The sequence below is a fragment of the Echeneis naucrates genome, chromosome 23, assembly GCF_900963305.1.
Source record: "Echeneis naucrates chromosome 23, fEcheNa1.1, whole genome shotgun sequence".
Lineage (NCBI taxonomy): Eukaryota > Metazoa > Chordata > Actinopteri > Carangiformes > Echeneidae > Echeneis > Echeneis naucrates.
Genome location: NC_042533.1, coordinates 14713447 through 14733256, shown reverse-complemented (window position 1 = coordinate 14733256; position 19810 = coordinate 14713447). Strand labels below are relative to the sequence as shown.

General features: G+C 41.1%; 1 protein-coding gene across 1 annotated transcript in view; it reads right to left on the bottom strand.

Annotated features, from left to right (window-relative positions):
• hmga2 (high mobility group AT-hook 2) overlaps positions 1 to 19810 on the bottom strand; it is a 42020-nt gene that overhangs the window by 7837 nt on the left and 14373 nt on the right. The window contains exon 4 of the mRNA XM_029495560.1: positions 4971 to 5003. Coding sequence (XP_029351420.1) covers positions 4971 to 5003 — 33 coding nt within the window. The remainder of the gene's footprint in view (positions 1 to 4970; positions 5004 to 19810) is intronic.

The following is a 19810-nucleotide window of genomic DNA, read 5'->3' as shown; positions in this document are numbered from 1 at the left end:
TTTTTTCTTTTCTTCAGTATAAGGAGCATAAGGCTCATAATTTTGCACAGCAGAGCTTCAGTTCAACTCCCTCTCTGTATGATGAATTAAACTGAGCAGTCCTCCAACCTACCAAAGCCAGTCCTCTAACTGGAATCAGCCATCACAACCTGAGCCAGTCTCGTCTTTCTCGTCTTTCAACCTGAACTAGTCCTCTAACCTGAACCAGTCCTTCAATCTGAAGTTCTCCAAGCACAACCAGTCAACCAAACTGAGCCACATTTTTCACATGCCTGTACTACAACTCATATCAGTTTTCCATAGTGCCTCATAAGCTTCTGATAGTAACTTGAAAAAACTGAACATCTTCAACATCTGCTAGTGTTTCTGATTTCTGATCAGAGACTACAGCATTGGACGGTTAATCCAGCTATGATGCAGGACGGAAACATACAGAAAACCCTTCATTCCCACTGCCATCAGACTTTACTACTCCTGAGCTATTAGAAGATGAACTACCTTATAGAAGAATTTCATTGCAGGGATCAATAAATGATTTCTGATTCTGATTCTATTTCTATGGCGACAGGATTGCTGTACCTTGGCTGTCATGGTAACACTAATAAACACCCCAAATGTATTGCTATCCATGTACCTTCCCTCCTTACTATGTTTACTTCACCAGGATTAGATAATCGTGTCATGGATACTATAATAACGTTTACTTAGCTCCTGTAACCATGACTACAACTACTAGATGTTCTCAACAAAACCTAACAGAACACAGGACAGCGTCTGGTCTCCTGAGGTATCACTGAAAACCAATGTCTCCTGAGTTTCAGGACTGACTGTTTCACGTGAATGAATGTTTTCCTGCAGACCCCTTCACACGAAGATGAGGATGCCCCCAATTACATCTGCTCAGTCACCTGTTCACAGCATTAATCCAGCAGCTAAATGCCATGGTCCCAAGTTGAATGATTAACTCTGACAGGAAATGGTCATGTGTATGATAGGAAAGTCTCCACCTGATGAAAACCCACCATAATGTTGAGTACTGATTCACCATTTCAAGTCAAGGCCACATGTCGGCCACTTAAAACTAAAGAGGCTCATATTAGACACATGATGAAGAACACAGGCTCACTTTGCCTTCTGCCGTGTCATATGTCATATGGTAATGTTTAGGGTATGAGTTTTCATATCAGTGTCACACCTCCCAGATATTTTAATGCAAAAACCTGTCTATGACCTGTGAATGTAAATGAACTCACTGCTGCAGTATTAATGGGGGCTCAATTTTCCCAGAAGAAATGCTGCTTGGTTTGTCTGTTTACCGACCACTGTGACAACCAGCAAAGATGTTCCCATTCCCTTCACGGATTAAATGGATTTCATTTTCCACATGGCTTCATTTTATTAGGGGAGGCTAACTGATACAATTTATAACCAACTTTTGTTCCCAGTGCAGCCCATTCAGTAGAGGTCTGCTGCCGGGGCCTGTCTGAATTCTGCAACTCCAAATCCATTCATTAGTGCTCACACACTTCAGCCTTGAATGGACCACTAAATGCTACCATGTGTGACAAGGGCCAAGTGAGAGCAGGAGAGAAAAAAAAGGTGGTGGTGGTCAACTAAAAAAGAGCTAAACATATCTTCATATGTTGACAGGTTTTGGGCTCAAGATATATTTATATATAAAATATGTTATTTATTTATTTATGTACATAAGTCATAACTGTACTGCATATTTGCATGTATTACACAGCGTTTTGTTTGACAGTGTCCATTACTGTTGTCACCGTTTTCTGTCTTTACGTGTATCTCAAGTTTAGCGTTTGTACCTGTTGCAAGCAGCAGCGATTCAAGGTGCAAAACTGCAGGTTATTTTTTTAAATGAATTTTCTTGGTATTTTATCTATTACTACAACGGACAGAGTACGGAGGCCAGCAGGAACCGAGGGGATGGTTGACACACAGGAAAGAGTCTGGCCAGTCAGGACTCAAACCAGGGACTTCCCTGGTCTAAGCTTGTGAGTCCATGTGGTGAGGGGCCCTGACTACTTGGCCTTGGTTGCCCCAAGGTGCCATGGGTGAGCGATGTTAGAATTGCACACTTGAACAATTACCTCTCCCGGGCATTCATAATGTTTGACAAATACTACATATTTTTGCATATAAGTTTCACACACCTCCTGCTTATGAACAAATGTGAAAAGAACAACAACGTTCTCTTGATTTCCTCCAAAACAAAACTTGAACACTTCCTGCAATTCCTCTTATTCTCCTCCCAGTCCTCTCATTGACCTACACTCATTAAGTTGACTCAGCTCACACAGATTGACTTTGTATCATACCCATTCATTGCTGTGCCTGCTACTTTAGCATTGAATGGGAATGTCCATCGTTCTCTGGTTGTTCAATAATTCCTGGTCGATGCCTTTTGCTCATTCCACTGATCTTATATTCAGTGCAACTGTGGTTTGTGCTAGCTGTCTTAAAAAAGCTATCACCTTAGGTTTAGTGTGTTGCAAGTGCCTACTCAATGCAACTTAAGGAATCCAGCTAAATCCAGCTGACAACTGAAAGCAAACCACTAGGGTTGTTTGGGTTGTCATACAAGTGGGCAATAACTAGATATTTACTTATTCCTTGGCCTCCTTCATTAGTCATCATACATGTAATAAACATAGTTGATTTGTTGGAATAAATGTGGCCTATAAAAATAAATAAAAAAAAGCTGCTCATAGCTTGTAATTCCCAAACTTTTGTGGAGAAAACAGCCTCTGAAAATCTAGAGACAACTCTAACACGATTAATTTTCAAATATCAACAGCAAGTCATGTGGCATTCAGCTGACTAATGGGAGAAATATGATCAGTCAGTTAGTCAGTCAGTCAAAACAGAGTTGACCAAGAGCAAATTAGGGGCTTTGTGCCTGATTCTAACCATCAACATTCAGAGAGTCGCCATAGTATGCCATGTATAGCGTGGTTTGAATTTATGCTAATCTCTCCCAGCACATGATAGAAGATAGCTGCATTTCCGGTTGCATCTACCATCAAATTGTCTATGAGCACACCTCTCCCACTCCTACTGTTAATTGGCCTTAGTTTGGTTGAGCCAACAGCGAGGGTGATATTCAGACTATTAAAATAAAAGACTATTTTAGAGCAAAAGACAGCATGGCGAGGGAGAAAACAGAATATCTGGTAGCAAGCAGTAGTTCAAACTTTATTAGGAAATTGTGCAGCTTCCACTTGGGTCATGCACCAAATTCACTAAATTCTGGAATGAAAGGGATTTGAGGTTTTGTAGGGTGATGGAGGTGGGGTTGATATAAAGCAGCCTATCAAAGTGGGAGAGCTAAATGACATTTTTATGGCTTGCGGCTCCCAGGGCCTCACTGCACCTCCCAACTACCTCAGCACTGTTCCCACACAGCCACAAATCAGACCCGAGTTATGCATTCACACCAAGAAGTGGCCCACACCAATAAGAGGAGGGAGGCTGGTGGATTCCTGGAGTGTGAGAGAATGCTGGGGGGTGGGGGTCCTGTGTCATGTTTCGCTCACTTACTACCATTTTTCTTTCACTGGCCCTCTAATCTGGACACTCACACCAGCAACAAGAAACGATATCTAATTATCTACTACATGCCAACAGGCAGACACGGAAGACCTGCACTTTACTTTGGAATTTCTCACCAGGAGCACCAGAAATAACTCACATCTTGTTTCACCTCTCACCAAAACTGTGCCTGTATTTACAGATGTGACTTTTGCCACAGTTTGCCACACAAACTCATTTGGGCCAACATCTCATATCAACCGTTTCAACTTTAGCTACAAGCAAAGGCACTGCTGCATCAGCGACATAGACACCACAAGTCATACAAGATATCACATGCAAGACATCCACCATGAATCCATCACAGCCTTTATGTGGTCACAAATAATATGACAGCCACAACTGCAGCAGGGGAAACGGAAATTAAACAATGGCTTTAACATGCAGGCCTTTTATTTCCAAGGAGTCACAGCATCAGTTAGGTCATGCTGAAAATCAACTTTTTTGACACTGGATTCATGTCTGGTACCAGCCAGGATGTGTCTAATGCCATCTGTTGCTATTTTTTAGAAATGTCTATATGATTCATCTTTATATGATGTAGAAAGTTGGGTTATATGTGTTCATACATTTTTTAATCCTTCATGCAAGTTCATTTAAACAATGTACAAAAATTTTATATACTTCACATGTTAGGGCTCAATGAGTGGAGTTACGGTTAGCGGGTGGAACCCTTACCCAGCATGCCCTGAGGCAATGCGTTTCTGGAAATTAGTAGATTGTGCTCTTGATGGTATCTGAACATAGTTTGCAGTCTGACAGTTCTAGTCAATGATTCTGCAGTGTCTGTCGTCACTTACTAACCCTTTCTAGAAAAAGCAGTTTCTTCCATCAGCTTCATCATACAAACATTTTTAATAAAGGTACTGGTTTTAATATGCTGATAAACTGATTTATCCAGGGGATGTATATGTGCTGTATCACTGAGCTACGTCCACCTAGCATAGATATTTTATATAAAACATATATATACACACAGACACACACACAGACACACACACAAACATAAACACACAAGTTATATGTAGCGAATTTGAATACATTCATTTTTATTTTATATGGACAAAAATTTTAAATCAGGAAATCCAATATACTGCACATGTATCATATTTGGATGTGGGCTGGTTTTCATTATACCTAAAAACTGTTTGCTAAGGAAACCATTCAGTGCTATGTCCAGTACAAACAATGTCATTTCATCTCAAACTCAAATTAACTTGGTCAAATACTGTGAATTGTGTGAGTGCTAATTAACACTATTTAAAAAATATAAAAGCAGTGTATTGGAAGACAGAATAACAAATATTGTATTGAGTGATTTGTAATATATGTGAACATGCACGGTCTGGACAGTCTCTTACCTGAGCAGGCTTTTTCTGGACGACTTGTTGAGGCTGCAAGAGAACAACAAGGGAACTGTTAGTGACGTTTCTCCACTTGCTGTCATGCACAAGAAGAAACATAAGCACCTTCACCTAATCAAGAGGGTGAAATGGTCATTTAGATTTTTTATGTCATGTGTACATTATATGACATGAATTCTCTGAGATAATGCAACATAATGGTATCATTATGGTCCCTAAGTTGGAACTTCGATTGCATCCAGGCAAAACAAAAAGAAACACCAACATTTAATGGGCATCGACACACCATTAAGCCAAGAATGAGGAGCAATTAATTTGTCAATGTATTGAAGTCAAATAAACAGTAAATAAGTAATCTAGAGAACAATACTATATAGTGCATACAATTATGAACTGAGCAGTGGGAACACAAATCATATATAATGTCATCATGTGAACTTTGTGCCAAGCAGTGTACACTGAGCCATTCAAAATCAAATCAAATCAAATTTATTTAAGTGGCACCAAATCATAACAAAGTTACATCAAGGCGCTTTACACATAGAGCAGGTCTAGACCAAACCCTTATGGAGTTGTTAAAGAGACCTAACATATCCCTCCAAGGGCAAGCACTTGGTTACAGTGGGAAGGGAAAACTTCCCTTAAGAGGCAGAAACCTCAGGCGGGGGGGGGGCAGCCATTTCCTCGACTGGTTGGGTAGAGAGAGAGAAGCAGAGGCAGTGAGAGTGTGAAGGGGGGGACTCGGTAGAGGCATGGAGATAGAACAAGAAAAGCAGGAGAGAAGATGCCATGGAAAATACAAACAAAATATACAGAAAACATACAGTGATTGCAACCTGGTAGTCTGAAATGTGCACAGGTAAATATTAGCAGAAGGGCAGAAGAAGAGGTTAAAATGGGAAATGAGAAAGAAAAGGAAGAAAGAAATAAGAACAATAGATAAAATCAGTTGTTAAAATATGATTAGATTTTAAAACTCAGGCTTAAGAGTACCAGTAGATTCTGAGCTTTATTCAAATGCAGCTGAAAATAGGTGTGTCTTCAACCTGGATTTAAATAGCTCAGGTCTGATCTGAGGGTTTCTGGGAGTTTGCTCCAGACATGTGGCGCGTAGAAGCTGAATGCAGCTTCTCCATGTCTGATTCTGACTCTGGGGACTGATAAAAAACCAGATCCAGATGACCTGAGGGGTCTGGAAGGTTCATGCTGGGTCAGGATGGCACTTATGTATTTTGGTCTAATCTCTGATGGACAGCCAGTGTAAAGCCCTCAGAGCTGGGATGATGTGGTCCACTTTTTTGGTCTTGGTGAGGACTCGAGCAGCAGATTTCTGAATGAGCTGCAGTTGTCTAACTGACTTTTTAGGTAAACCTGTAAAGATGCTGTTAAAGGTAACTCTTGCAGCAGGAACATTGAGCACAGAGGATTCAGAACCTGGAGGACGGGCACAGGAAGATAGAGGACAGGAGGGACTGAACACAGACTACAGGAAGAAACAAAGTTAGTCATGTAATGATGGAATGTACATGCATGAGGGAGAGAGAGAGAACCAGCCATCGAGAAAGGGAGGGAGAGGGAGAGAGAGATGGGAGGGAGAGATTGAAGAAGAGGACACATATATAGACACAAAAAAGATAAACTGATGGCAGGCTTTAAATTTGTAAATTAAAGTTTTGACAATTGCACCAATTAAGTCCCTGAGTTTTGTACTTCTGAAGTCCTTGTACAACTGTGTGTTGATTCTGTCTAAATAATACAGTATAGAATGAAAATCTGGATTATTTCAAACAACAGGTAACCACAATCTGACCTAGAATCAAATGGCAATTTTCAGCATTTTAAAGTATTACAGGGCAATGGAAAAATTCCATTGGTGATCAGGATCACTGAGCTCACATAACCAATTGGATAGGAAGTTGTGACCAACCTGGTAAATACCAGTCAGTAAACAATGTTGTCATTGTGGGCAAAAAGCCAAACAGAGGCAGCAGCACACCACAGAGAATTTAAGATATTAGAGTCATGGTAGATGACGTAGAGTTTATGATGATGACTCTGACACCTCAAACTTCAATGACAGCCACATGAAATGAATCCAAGGAAAATATTGGGAATTCTATAACAAAGTTAGGTTCAATTGGCTGAGTTATCCAATTTCATCATAGCATTGATAACATTGATAGCATTGTATTTGAGTGTGAAATTGTGCATAAAGAAGTATTGATTTTCCTTTGCGCAAACAAGATAGAATAACTTTCACTGCAAAAAAAAAAAGCATATCTAAATTAGGGATGATCGAACAGTTGTAACTAATGTTTGCACTGTTTTCACCATACATTTCAAGTGAAATAATTTCAGACGCTCTCAGAGGTGCAAGTACAAGCTGAGTTTTTAATTTGACTGCAGCTTTTTTTCATTTTGGCCTTTGACAGCACCCACACACAGGAAGTAGCTTTGGACCAGAGCAGAACAGCTGAGCACTCCAACAGCTCTGAGAATGCAGAATAAAAATGTAGAGAGAGTCCCTGGTGCTTGTAAGCCCGACCAGCTGCTGGCCTCGAATAGAGAGTTCCATGCCCCCCCCCCACCACCACCCGCCTCACACACACACACCCCAAATCAGTTCAAACAGCTGGTGTTTTCTTTGCCAGCTCTTGGAGGAATGTCAGTGGGCTCAAACACAGTAATGGAGTCCATGTCAACACCGGATGGGCCCGGCATGAGGAATGCAAGCAGGAGTGGAGGAAAGATTTGGAAACTAGTGCACACAGACAGGAGGATGCTGACTCTCTGAACATTGTCTAGGTCCCTTCTCAGACGTGGTATTGTGATCCTATCACAGGTGGACAGTGCACATGTTGTTTAAAAAGAATCTGGACGTCTGGAGTTACCAGATCTCACTTACTCACTTTAAATGCAAACATACGGGTATGTTGGTGCTTTGAGACGATCAGATTGACAGGTCTGATCACAATGTGTTCATGGGCTGTGCGAGTGAGAGAGGATGCAAAAGAGAGAGTCGGGCAAGGAGGGATTGAGCAAATGAAGATTCTGCACACAGCTCTACACTGGAATCGGGTTTTTATGTTCATGTGTTGTGTTGACATTGTTCACACTGCCTCTGCTGTTTTAGTGATCGGATCTGAAATCCATCCTGACTGAGATTTGGCTGTATTCACACTAGAGATTAAATAATAAATTCTCCATGCTTATATATACCTTTCTTATTACTGTCTCATACATTTTAAACATGTCTATCTTCCCATATTGGAACTTTGTGTTATTTTGTAAACTGTATATTGCAATGCTTTAAAATTTATGCATATTAGCATAATATATTTTTGTATGGGCTAGAAATACCATATATCAATATGTCTTCCAAATTTTAATAGGTTTTGTGTGTTATTTTTTACGTGTTGTATATATTTCTATCTAAGTACAAATATTTCATGTTTAAATGTATGAAATATCAGTATAACTACAGCACAGAGAGAGTGTGCAGAAACTTAAGTCAGGGTTAAAGTAAATACTTCTATAGGTAGACCATATGCTTTGAAGTTTCAAATTGAATGACCATATAGCAAAAGAATGGCATGTCCTATATATTTCTATCCTCTAATTATATCTGCAGCTTCAGTAGCAAGGCATCTGGGACAAAGTCTTCAGAGACATTAGCAGAGGACATTATTTAAGTCCAGAAGGCACTGCTGCTAGTAAAGCCTCTGTTTCCTCACTCCACCGACCCAGACCCCTCTCTTTCTGTAACACAAAGGGGAAAGCATTGTCTTTCACGAGCAGATCTTTGATAATGCTGGGCATCATGAATCACTTGCAGGCTTCAGCAGCTGCTCAGCCCTACAAGTAATTTGGCAGGAAGCTTGAGGCTTAGCATGAGTGCATGGTGGGCAGCTCAAACTGTTCCGAGTTATGATAAAATAAAAGAAGCCCCACAGTGAGGACCCCATTTCGGCTGAAACCCAATCCCTCCGTGGCTCCAAGAATGCAGTGCTCCAGGCTCTAAGCTCGAAAACCACCCAGCAGCCTCTTTCCAGAGTCTTACGCTGATCAAAGACAGAAATGACTCCGCTCGGCTAAGCACCTTGTACAGGCTACCATTCACCCAAGCCCCACCTATCACGATAGGCGGACCCCTCGCCATCATAACAGTAGCAGTCCTTTCACTTTCCACTGGGTCTGAAACTGACTGGCTTGATATCTGACCTTTCAAGCACATCACAGTAATGCTTCCTGTCGCTGCACCCTCAAAAATAAAAGTAAAGAAAAGTAAATGAACAAAGAATTTGGTTACATGATGCATGAATGCTTTTTAACTGGGTGGCTGGTGATGAAGGCCATTTTTGTCAGGGTTTGGCACATTCAAAGTCCAAAAACGTTACCACTTGCTATGAAGAGTCTGAGTGCGTCCCTATCCAGTGAAAGTGTAACGTCAATATTGACTGCTTGCCAATGTTAAAGTGCAGGTAAAAATCAGCCTCAAACTAATAGTTGGCTGCCATCTGCAGGGACACTCACTGAACAGATGAAACACTCATGTCTTCAAGAGAGCCAGTGATCTAGCACTTCTCCCACAGTTTGAATAACATGTGGTTATGCCTCACTTCTTAATGGATTCCCCTTCGAATGCCAAGAATGTCCTTGGCCAGTATGATGGGATGTTTAGCTTTTGCAGGTAAAGACGACCTGCTGAGACGACCACTCTCCCGTCAGTGGGCAGTCCACAAATGCGCTACAACCTTTCACGACTTTTAGAGTCTGGAGAGTTCCTGAGAAAACATCCTGACTATCTCCAACTCATAACTACCTCTAGCTTGAAAATGTCCGAGTGTTCCAGTCCTCCCCATCTAATCCTTTTTTACACCAAAATTTGTTATTCAAACACGGTGGAGTCACAAGCAGGTTGTAGGGGTCAATGTTGGTTGCAAAGTCCAGGACAAGTTTTTCACCCAGAGTCCCATCTGTGATTCCACTTAGGCAACAAAAGCACTTTGGTTGAGGTTAAATCAAGATTTTAGTGTGGTTTGCTTGAGAAAAAGTTTATGTTTTCCACACCACAAAGCAGTCTCGCTTCACCAGCACTCATGTGTCAACTTTCAAAGCAGCGAAAACATTGGAAGTCTCTGAGGCTATCCTGCACATTAAGACTGTAACTGTTATAAGTGGCGCCAATGAGTCCTAACCAGGCACCAGAATGGGAAGACTAGAGAGACACAGCCCTGTATCATCATCTTTTTGCTTCTCCTCATTTTCTGGTTCATGTTTGTCGTTTAGTCTTCAGCAGGCACACAAAGCTGCTGCCTGTCAGATCGACTCACTCGCCAGACACTGGCCCCTGACCAACTGACATTAAATAGCTCACACTAGAGTGCCTTTAGAGAGAGAGTGGCGCAGTGAAACTCAAAATGCTCACCGATCATGTGGTCTATTTAGCCCCTCAAAGTTCCAGGAGGTGCTTGGTGGGCAATAGAAAACAATAGGAAAACTACAATAATCGGTAAATAATGATCAATAAATGTTTTGCTAGGAAAAATTTTTTATTGTTGTGTTAACTGATTTGAAGTATGGTAAGTTTACTAAACCTGTGTGGTCATCTACAGCAATGTATATCATTATATTTTCTCTTTTTTTACTTTTATCTTTCAGATTTGACTGAGGCAGACTAAAAGGTTATATTTCAGAACATCATTAATCAGCCTGTGGCATCTGTTGTTATCATTATCCAGTGTGCTAGCCTAAACTTTTAACCATTTACATTCTCCAAATCTACTAATCAAGACAGTGGCAATCCGTCGACCAAGCTCCAAATTACAGCTTAGTCACCTTTTAGAGCCATTGGAACACCAACACTGTGGAACTTTGCCCAGGAATAACGTCAAGTTCAAGGTGTTGACTGGGCTCCAAATTCCCAAGATCTATATCCAGTCGAACATGTGGGATGAGATGGATGAAAAGGCCTGATCCATGGGGTCTCGACCTCCCGAAAGGGACCTACACAATATGAGGCAGGTCATAATGTTATGCATGATCAGTGTGTAATCAGCACAGCAACACTAAAATTCATTGTGTTGCGGGGGGTGCTGGACCCAATCCCAGCTCACTCTGGGTGAGGGCAGGGTACAACCTGGACAGGTGCATCACAGGGCCAACACACAGACACCGACAGAGACCAACAACCACTCACACTCAGACCTACAAACAATTTAGAGTTGCCAATTAACCCACACATGATGTCTTTGAACAGTGGGAGGAGACCAGCGTACCTGGAGGAAACCCACACAAACACGGGGAGAACACACTCCACACAGAAAGGCCCCAGGCCGCGAACCGAACCCACAACCTTCTTATTGTGGAGCGACAGCGCTAACCCCTACACCACTGTGCTGCCGAACACGAGAATTAAGAAGAAAAAAATACAGTACTGGTCAATAATAAGTGTATTTCTTCAACAGAGGGATAACCCTCCTCACTTTTAAACAACTGACAACAGAATACAGTATCACTAAGGCAAACAACCAAGGTATAAACAATACTCACAATCACATAAAAAGCAGAGAAAGTTCTGCACTGTAGTGCATACGCACAATGTTATGTTGCAAGGCAACACGCATTGTTGACATACCCCTCCGGACTGTGAATAACAACAAGGTCAGCCAGTGACCACAGGCTTGACAGCTGGATGATGAATTCTGAGTGGCTTGACGGCTGGAAATGCTGAACGTCAGACCAAGCATGAACCTGTTGGTCACACAACGTTGTGGGCTTGGTTAGTGATTGCTTAAGTAGATGTAACCTTTTCTTTTGTTTATTTTATAATGTTAACTGACCTTCAGGCTAAACAAGTGGACCTAGACCGCTTGGTCTCACCTCGCCACATAGGGTCTGATGATGTATCACAATCTCACTTAAACCTCAGTCTCTATGTATGTTTACCCTCCATGGTTCGTTTGTAAAGAGTAAAAAAGACCTAGAACAGACCAGAACTATAAGGCAACAATGTAAAATAAACTCAGCTAAGTGCTTTAAAAGACATGTCTGCACGGGAGATGTCTTGGCCGTGTCTCAATTCCATCCTAAACACTTCTGATGGAACAGATTCGCTCCTATTTTAAACAATCCAGCTGTCTGCACGGGCCACATTACTGCTCATGCTCGGTTTACACTTTATTCATGTGAAAGTGACACTAGACTGCATGATACCAAACAGACAGAAGCCAGCGCTGTTGAAATGTAGTTGCAAATCAAAGTTGGATAGTCTCAGTAGTATACGTTACAAGATTATCTCTCTTATTAGCTGTTAAGCCCATCCAATGGCCTCTATGTTTGGTCATGTTGTATAGAAATGAATTTGCCTTGCCTTAATATTGCATGAATGTCATGAGGAAATGTCTAACATGTGTGTAATACATTTGGAATATATATATATCTTTATTTGACATACCTGCTAGTATCCTAAGGACATATGTAGAGCATATACATGTCCTTGCAGTGTCAGTATTAATTGTCTGATAAAATAGGTGTTGCTGCTGTTTCTTCTGGTTAACCGTTACCGGACCTGCTAACCTTTGGACCTCCTTTGAAGCAAAATGTATAATTCGACCCGCTAAGTTCAAGTTAATGTACACTGGCATGAAAAGCCTGGCGTGAAACAGGCTGCAGATGAAATGCTGAGCAGAGCGTGAGGCTGTTAAAACCCAGAATATTTACCATTTCAATTGTTAAAATGTGAGAGTTTTGCCTTAAGGAGTGCTTAGGTCGCTACAAATTTGACGTATCTGGCAAGTCTGTAAAAACAAATGGTAATTTTGGGTATGCTTAAGTCAATTGAACCTTTTGGGGTATGGAGTTGACTTATTATGGGGGTCACTCCATGCCAAAAAGAAAAATTATATCCTGGTTTACATAATACTGTTTGAAAATAATCTAGTCAAATTAATAATTAGATTCCCGCTTAAGTTTGATTGCAATTTAAAATTTGTATTATCAATTACATAGTGTCTTTATGTAACTGTACACACTAGTGAGCATGCTGGTGGGCGGTGGGGGGTTTCTATCTCCAGATTCTGGGAAAGTGGATGCAACAGCGTATAACAAACATAACATGTACATTTTCAGATATATTTTTTGGCGTGTAGTTTATACTTACACTTGTTCCACATATGGTTATGCAATATATTTAAATATTTCCATGTGAATAAGTAAAGTTATTCAATAATAAAAAAGAACTGCATTCCATTCTTAGGGAATGACACTGACACTAACTGAATCCTTTGAATACTGATGACATCATCAAGTTTTCTACACATACAATTCTAAAATGTGAATACCCCCAACAGACACACACACACACACGTGCATGCTTTTGCCTTCTCTCTGTTGCTTTTTTCTTTGCATTTCTTAAAAGGAATTAATGGTATTATTAAGGTCTTTGTCTTCCCCTGATTGAAACAGCGGTCTGGCAGACCTCCAGGGCAGACCCACATTCTGCCCTGGAGGAAGGGTCGGTTTACGTAGACGACCCCCTCTGAAAAATTGCTCCCCATTGTCTTCCAAAGCTCTCTCCATGAAGCCTGTGTCTTTGTAGTCTTGGGATGATTTATTGTAGAGACAGAGATAACAGGCCCCCCACCATTCACCAAGCACCCTGCCAGACCTTTAACTTGACACAGATTATTAAGTATGAATTGACAAAAACAACATGTCATCAGTAGGAGTGTCTCAGCAGGGCTGGTTGTTGTCTAGGTGCCTGTAGACTAGGCAGTCCGACTGGTTTGTATGGGTCTTCCTCTAAAGATTATAGAATATACAGTATTTTATTCCAAAGGTTATGTAAAGGTTTTGTGTAAATTTGGAGTTCAGCTTAACCCCTTACACACAGAAGAAAACAATCTGAGCACCAAGAACAAACATTCAGCACAGGGCAAACTCCACCTCAACACCACCACAGTGAAGATGAACTGGGCCACCCAGAAGTTTTCCTCTCAAACCCAGCCAAGAATCTGCAGACAAGTAGCACTGGCCTCACCATCATCCTTAAATACTTAGTATTTCCTCGCTGGAAGTTGCCCTTCATCCACCTTGTCCACTGTGTACCACTTTTACCCTTCTCCAATCTCAGCCAACCCCCGAATTCCCCCCAATCCCGGTATAGCCACTGCCCCACCAGAGTTATGAATTGCACCTATCAGGATCCAACTAAATCCTGTGATTAGGGGGAATTTGCCGAAGGGGAAAATGTCTGTCGTTGCAAAGAATGTGGAAAATTCCTTGCAGACAAGCAGCCTTTTGTTGGGAGGGTGTTTTTTTTTTTTTTTCCTTTCTTTTTTTTTTGGTGGGGGGGGGGGGGTTTGCTCTGAAAAGAAATAAAGGCACAGACAAATTGGACCAGCTCCATTTAGGAGCCTTTGCTGTATGAAGTGAAATCTGTTCCCAAGTATCTCAAAGGAAAAGCGGAAGAAAAGAAGAAAAAAAAAAAAAAGGCAATCCAATATGTCTACTCAGACTTAACTAATCCTTCTTTTGCTTCTTGGTTATTGAATTTTGCATTTACAGAATAAAAACCATTTAAGGAATAAAAACAAACACAAATAAAGTTCTGTTTGGTTCATTGTGTGTTATGTGTGTGAGCTCAGCACTCTTCAGTTTCTTGGAACCATTTAATCCAAGTGCATGTGGCTCTTTCCCAGCGTGCATGTGTGGCTGTTTTGAAACAGGAAAGTCTCAACACTGTCTTGTTTTAACAGAGCATTGCAGATGTTATGAATTAACCTGTAGTGTCTGGAGCGACTCACTTCCTGCCTCATAATTGTGGTAGCAGAAACACTGTTAAGCCATAAATGTCCATATCTATTATGGAATTTGAAAGAACTGCATTCAGAAAGGATTTGAAAATAAGAAATCAAAGTCATCTCTGCAATACAACAACAACACAACAGTGCATATGGTGTGTGTTGTCATTCCACAATTTTGTATTAACAATCCATCAATGTGATTTATGTCAACATGCTAATCCATATATCACTGTGTCTGAAATGTGTATCAAAACTGATTATAGCAATGACCTAAATTTCCATCAGGGGGATTCCTGAAGGAACATCGAGAAAGTTACCTAGCTTAGCTTTTTTATTTATAGGCTTCATTCCCCAGCTCAAAATCAATATATGTTGGAGTGACCTGATAGACAAAAGTGCAGACACCCCAGAAAACTTTGCCTATGTCACGACCTGTTTCTGTTTATGAGATATACTTCCATATATATTGTTTATTGCAAACATTACACTGTGTGTCAGATCTTTACATTAAGTCACAGTTTTGTTAAAATAGATGAAGTGCAACAACATGAAATCATTGCAGCTGGATATTGAATATTGTGACCCCTGTTATCTCTACTTCAAACTGCAATGCTTTTTCCTCTCACTGCTTACTATCATGTTGCTGTAGCTAAAGACTGAGAGCAAACTGTTTAAACTCCAGAAGCTGCAGCAGAACAACGGGGGTAAGAGCTGGGGGAGGGAGACTTGGGGACCTGCAGACATCCACTAAGATCCCAGAATACTCCTTGTGTTTGTCGTTGTTGAACCCCTGTCTGAACAAAGGCCTCTAGTGGCTGGAATTCAACCTTTTCGCCGGGCAGCAGCATTGGCTGGAGGAAGGTGGGGGGTTGAGAATGTAGGGAATGAGGCAAATCCTCTGCCCACCCCCAACTCCTTTCAGAGTTTCTCTGTGGTCTTTGAGGTATTGCTTTCTCTCCCTTGTACAAATAGCCTGAGGAATCAGTAGGATACAGCAGGAACCTAAAAATAACTAAATCCATCGCGCACAAAAACCATGCCACTACAAATGAAATTAACCGCGACCTTAACACAACAACTCCTGTCTTCTTTATACACACAAACAGATGGACAATTTCATATTCCTCACAAGTCTGACAAAAGCACTTGTGAATATTTCCTGAAGGCAAACCTTCCATGCCGTATCCAGTGTGACACTCCGTCAACATTAATGTGAATGATCAGCGTTGAGATAAACATTAAAGATCCATGCAGTCTACATGTGGTGGTGAGCATGGTGAGCAGACATTTACTGTCTCAGCATTTACTTTGAACTTGAGGGCCAAGTTGCATTTTACTGTAAATATTTCTCAGCATTTCTGTTTCTGGCAGAGGAAACTACAGTGAGAACACAATGAATTTTTTGCAATGCATTGGGCTCTCATAGTCACTGTAGAAATATGCTCTCCAAGGATTTGATTGTAAAGCAGCAGATGTATAAATACAGTGAAAGTATCAAAGGCCTCAGTCAACAGAGGACTGCTCAGCACCGCCTGTATTCTGACTTCTGATTCTGTGACATTTGAAGTATGGGAACTTTAAAGCAAATCTGTCTTAATAAAGAAACAGTCTCATCCTTTTAAAACCGCAGATGCATTTAAGTAGGTCTGAACCATACCTTTCAGGTGTTTGTCTGAGTAAGGCGTCACTGTGAGCAAACAAAGGCCTGACAGAAGAGAACTGAAGATACGACCAACACACAGATCCCAAATTGAAAGTAGTAAATACATCATCTATTCACACAGAGATCAGCTGAAAGCAAATTTTCTCTAGTTTTGATAAGTGTATAAGAGGTTCTAGGGGAGACCCGGGGGATATCCCTGTTCTAATAGGATTTAGGACTTGGTCCCACCATCAAGGAAACGCAGAGCAGAATAGTCTCCACTGAGATTGTCTTGTGCTGATGTATAGTAATGAGAGACAACTTTTCTGTGGAGAAACATAGTGTCTGCATGCATAAATTCATGCATTTTTTGTTGAACATGGTTTTTGAGGACACAGTGACCTTAACCTTAATTTCTGATATTTCACATTCACAATAAACTTAAAACATAATATGGCTCTGACTCAGGCAGAAAAAGTCACCAGCAATGCAGAGAACACTGCTGCGTAACGATTCACTTTAACAGAAGTGAAGTTAGCTTGTAAATTTCTTTCTCGCCGTCTAGATAAGACTGATCTTATTAACACAGATCTTATTCAGACGTTTCTCAATGAATAAACACGTTGCAGTCCTCTTAGTTTCTTATTTTAATCCAAAATCATCAGATGTTAAAAAAATAAGTCCAACCTGGCTTTTTGCTTTTGCTTTAGTTGTGTCACAGAAAAGTGTCAAGTTTCAGTGTAAACAGAAGTGACTCCACTACACATGAATGAACTGATTTATGCCTCTTGTCTCAGCAGAAATACAGGCTTAAGATTGTTTCCTTTGTGTGTATGTGTGTGGTACCAACTACTGCTTTGCCTGAAGCAGGTTTTCAGTGCTATGCAATCACTTCTGATAAACTAAAAGGTGACAGAGCTTTTGTAGTTGCAGCTTCCAAACTATAGAACCTTTGACATCAGATGTGCTCCCTCTATCTTTTCTTGAATCCAGGCAAGCCCTTTCTAAAGTGCAGTCTGTGAACCAGGTCATCTGTGAGTAAATTTGTTCAATTATCTAGTCTTCAATTTAAAGTTTCTCAAACAGTCAGAGTGACCACAGAGCTGCTGAGTAGTTAAATGCTGTGTATTGATCGGAGGTTGAAACTCAATTAACTTCAATGAGTGACCAGTTTTACCATGATGTTGTCACCATGACTGAGACTTGTGGCATGTTCACCTCAGAAAACTGAAAACGAATCAAAATAATTAACAATCCACCCTAAAATCCACGATACTTTCCATTGAGACCACAACCACAACCCAGCTGAAGTAGCAGTCCAAGACTTTTATTCTATTGACTGAGACCTTGATTCAAAATAGTTTGTGAAATACAAATTACTCACTTGTGTTTCTAGCTTTATACTGTTTTTACATTAAACCAGGGGTCTGATTCATAATTCTTTAAATCAGAAAACAAGTAAGCCACATCACAATTTAAGTTGAGGCATGCTTGGAGGCAAACGATAGTCTAAGAGCAAATTCAAATGCAAATTTTGAGATGTGGTTAAAAGCAAATATGTGAACCTTGAGTTGAGATGATTTGATTGAACTTGAACTTTAAAAGGTCAACACTGAGCTTTCATTCTCCAGAATTTATAAAACATGTCTGTGCACCACAGGCCTGAGTCACTCCTGAGGCCCCTTGAGGCCAAGTTATTTTCTGTGAGGCGTGCCGGGGCTATAAAAAGCTTTTAAATGTCTGACAATGTTGCAGCTTTTCTTACAGAGAAGGAAGAAGTTTTTAATGTGTTGCTAGTTTAGCCCCTTTCAGGCCCCTAATCACTTTTTCAAAGCTGCTGGACAAACTCATCAACTTGGCCTGACTTTCCCTCTTCCCTCCTCCTCGTCCATTGCTCAGCACCTGCCTTCACTCTGACCAGAAGCCAACAGCAGCAAAGCCATAAGTGAGATGGGAGTACACCTCTCCCCCTCACACTACATCAACTCCCCTAACACACACACGCTGCAGCACTTGTGCTTCCTCATCCATTCACCTCATTTCCGCACATTTAATGCAGAGGACATTAGTGTCACAGAGGACTCCATTTAACACGAGGCTTTGCATTGACACAAAAAGGGGAGATGGGGTGCGAGTGTCGTGGATGGTAGTTACTTCGGATGTGGCTGCAGAGAATCCAACACAAAGGGGCATCTGTTTGGACACGCCTGGGGCAGCGAAACAGTTTGGGTTCTAAACTGTGGCAGAGAACAAGTGGCTGACCAGAGGAAAGGGGAAAGAAGAAGAACATAATCTTCTCTTTACTATCTTATCCTGTCTGTGCTCTTAGAAATGATGAGATTCCTGCTCTCGTATGGTGGAACAATGATCATCTCTGCTTCACTAAGTCTGTTGCTCTGGTTAAAACATATATGTGCCTGAAGCAGTCCTCAAACTGAAGGCAGTTTTCCAACGTGGATCAATCATCCCCCTACCACTTCACCAAGTTGCATTCTAATTCCATGATTCTACCCACATGTGCACAAACCCACAACACTGGTGTGAAAATATTCAGCAGGTCAAACAGATGGGCAAATTGTGGCCATGTCTTTCTGGGAAATACCATCAATAAACATGAGCAAAGTTGTTTGCATTATGACCATGGCAGAAATTTTAAAGATATAAAGGGAAGGGGAGTAAGCGGAAGTCTCTTTAAAAAAAAAAAAAAAAAATACCTTTTTGCCATTCGCTAATAGGTTGCTTAGCACTTATCTCATACTCATACTCCCATACAGGCATTGAAGAGTCACATACTGCAAGACCATTAGTTTCAACAGTTAAAAGAAAGGGCCTGGTTTCGCACACCAAGTTTAGCTAAATTTAATTTATTTCCTCCACAAAATCCATCATTACAGGACAGCAGCAAAATCGCTTCCAGAGGAATGAAGGATTAATCCCTAAACATAGATAATGCCTCTTTAACCAGGTTGATTACATGTAGGGGACCAAGAACAACAACAACTTCATAAAGACATGCAATGACAACATAAAAGTCTTTCTCACATTTTGAGGATACCAAGGCTTTAAGCTATTAAAGCTATAAGAGCAGCAGAGAGTTTAGCTGGTCAGAAAGGGAACCAAAGGAGAGCAGCCACTTGGCAGCAGTGAAGGGGAAGTGTTGTGCACAACTGATGAATGTGATCTATTGGAGGGAAGAGTCCCCCTTCAGGCTTTTATTAGCAGGAGGAAGCTGCTCAGCTGGTCAGCATCTCAGCACCTGCACATGGAGGAGTGGACCTGCAGCCAAACACTGGAGGAACATGAAGACATACATACCAATGAGGGACTGATCATGGACCATCCTGACCCTAGTAGTTTCTGCTAGCTGTGTGCTGACACTACAGATGGTC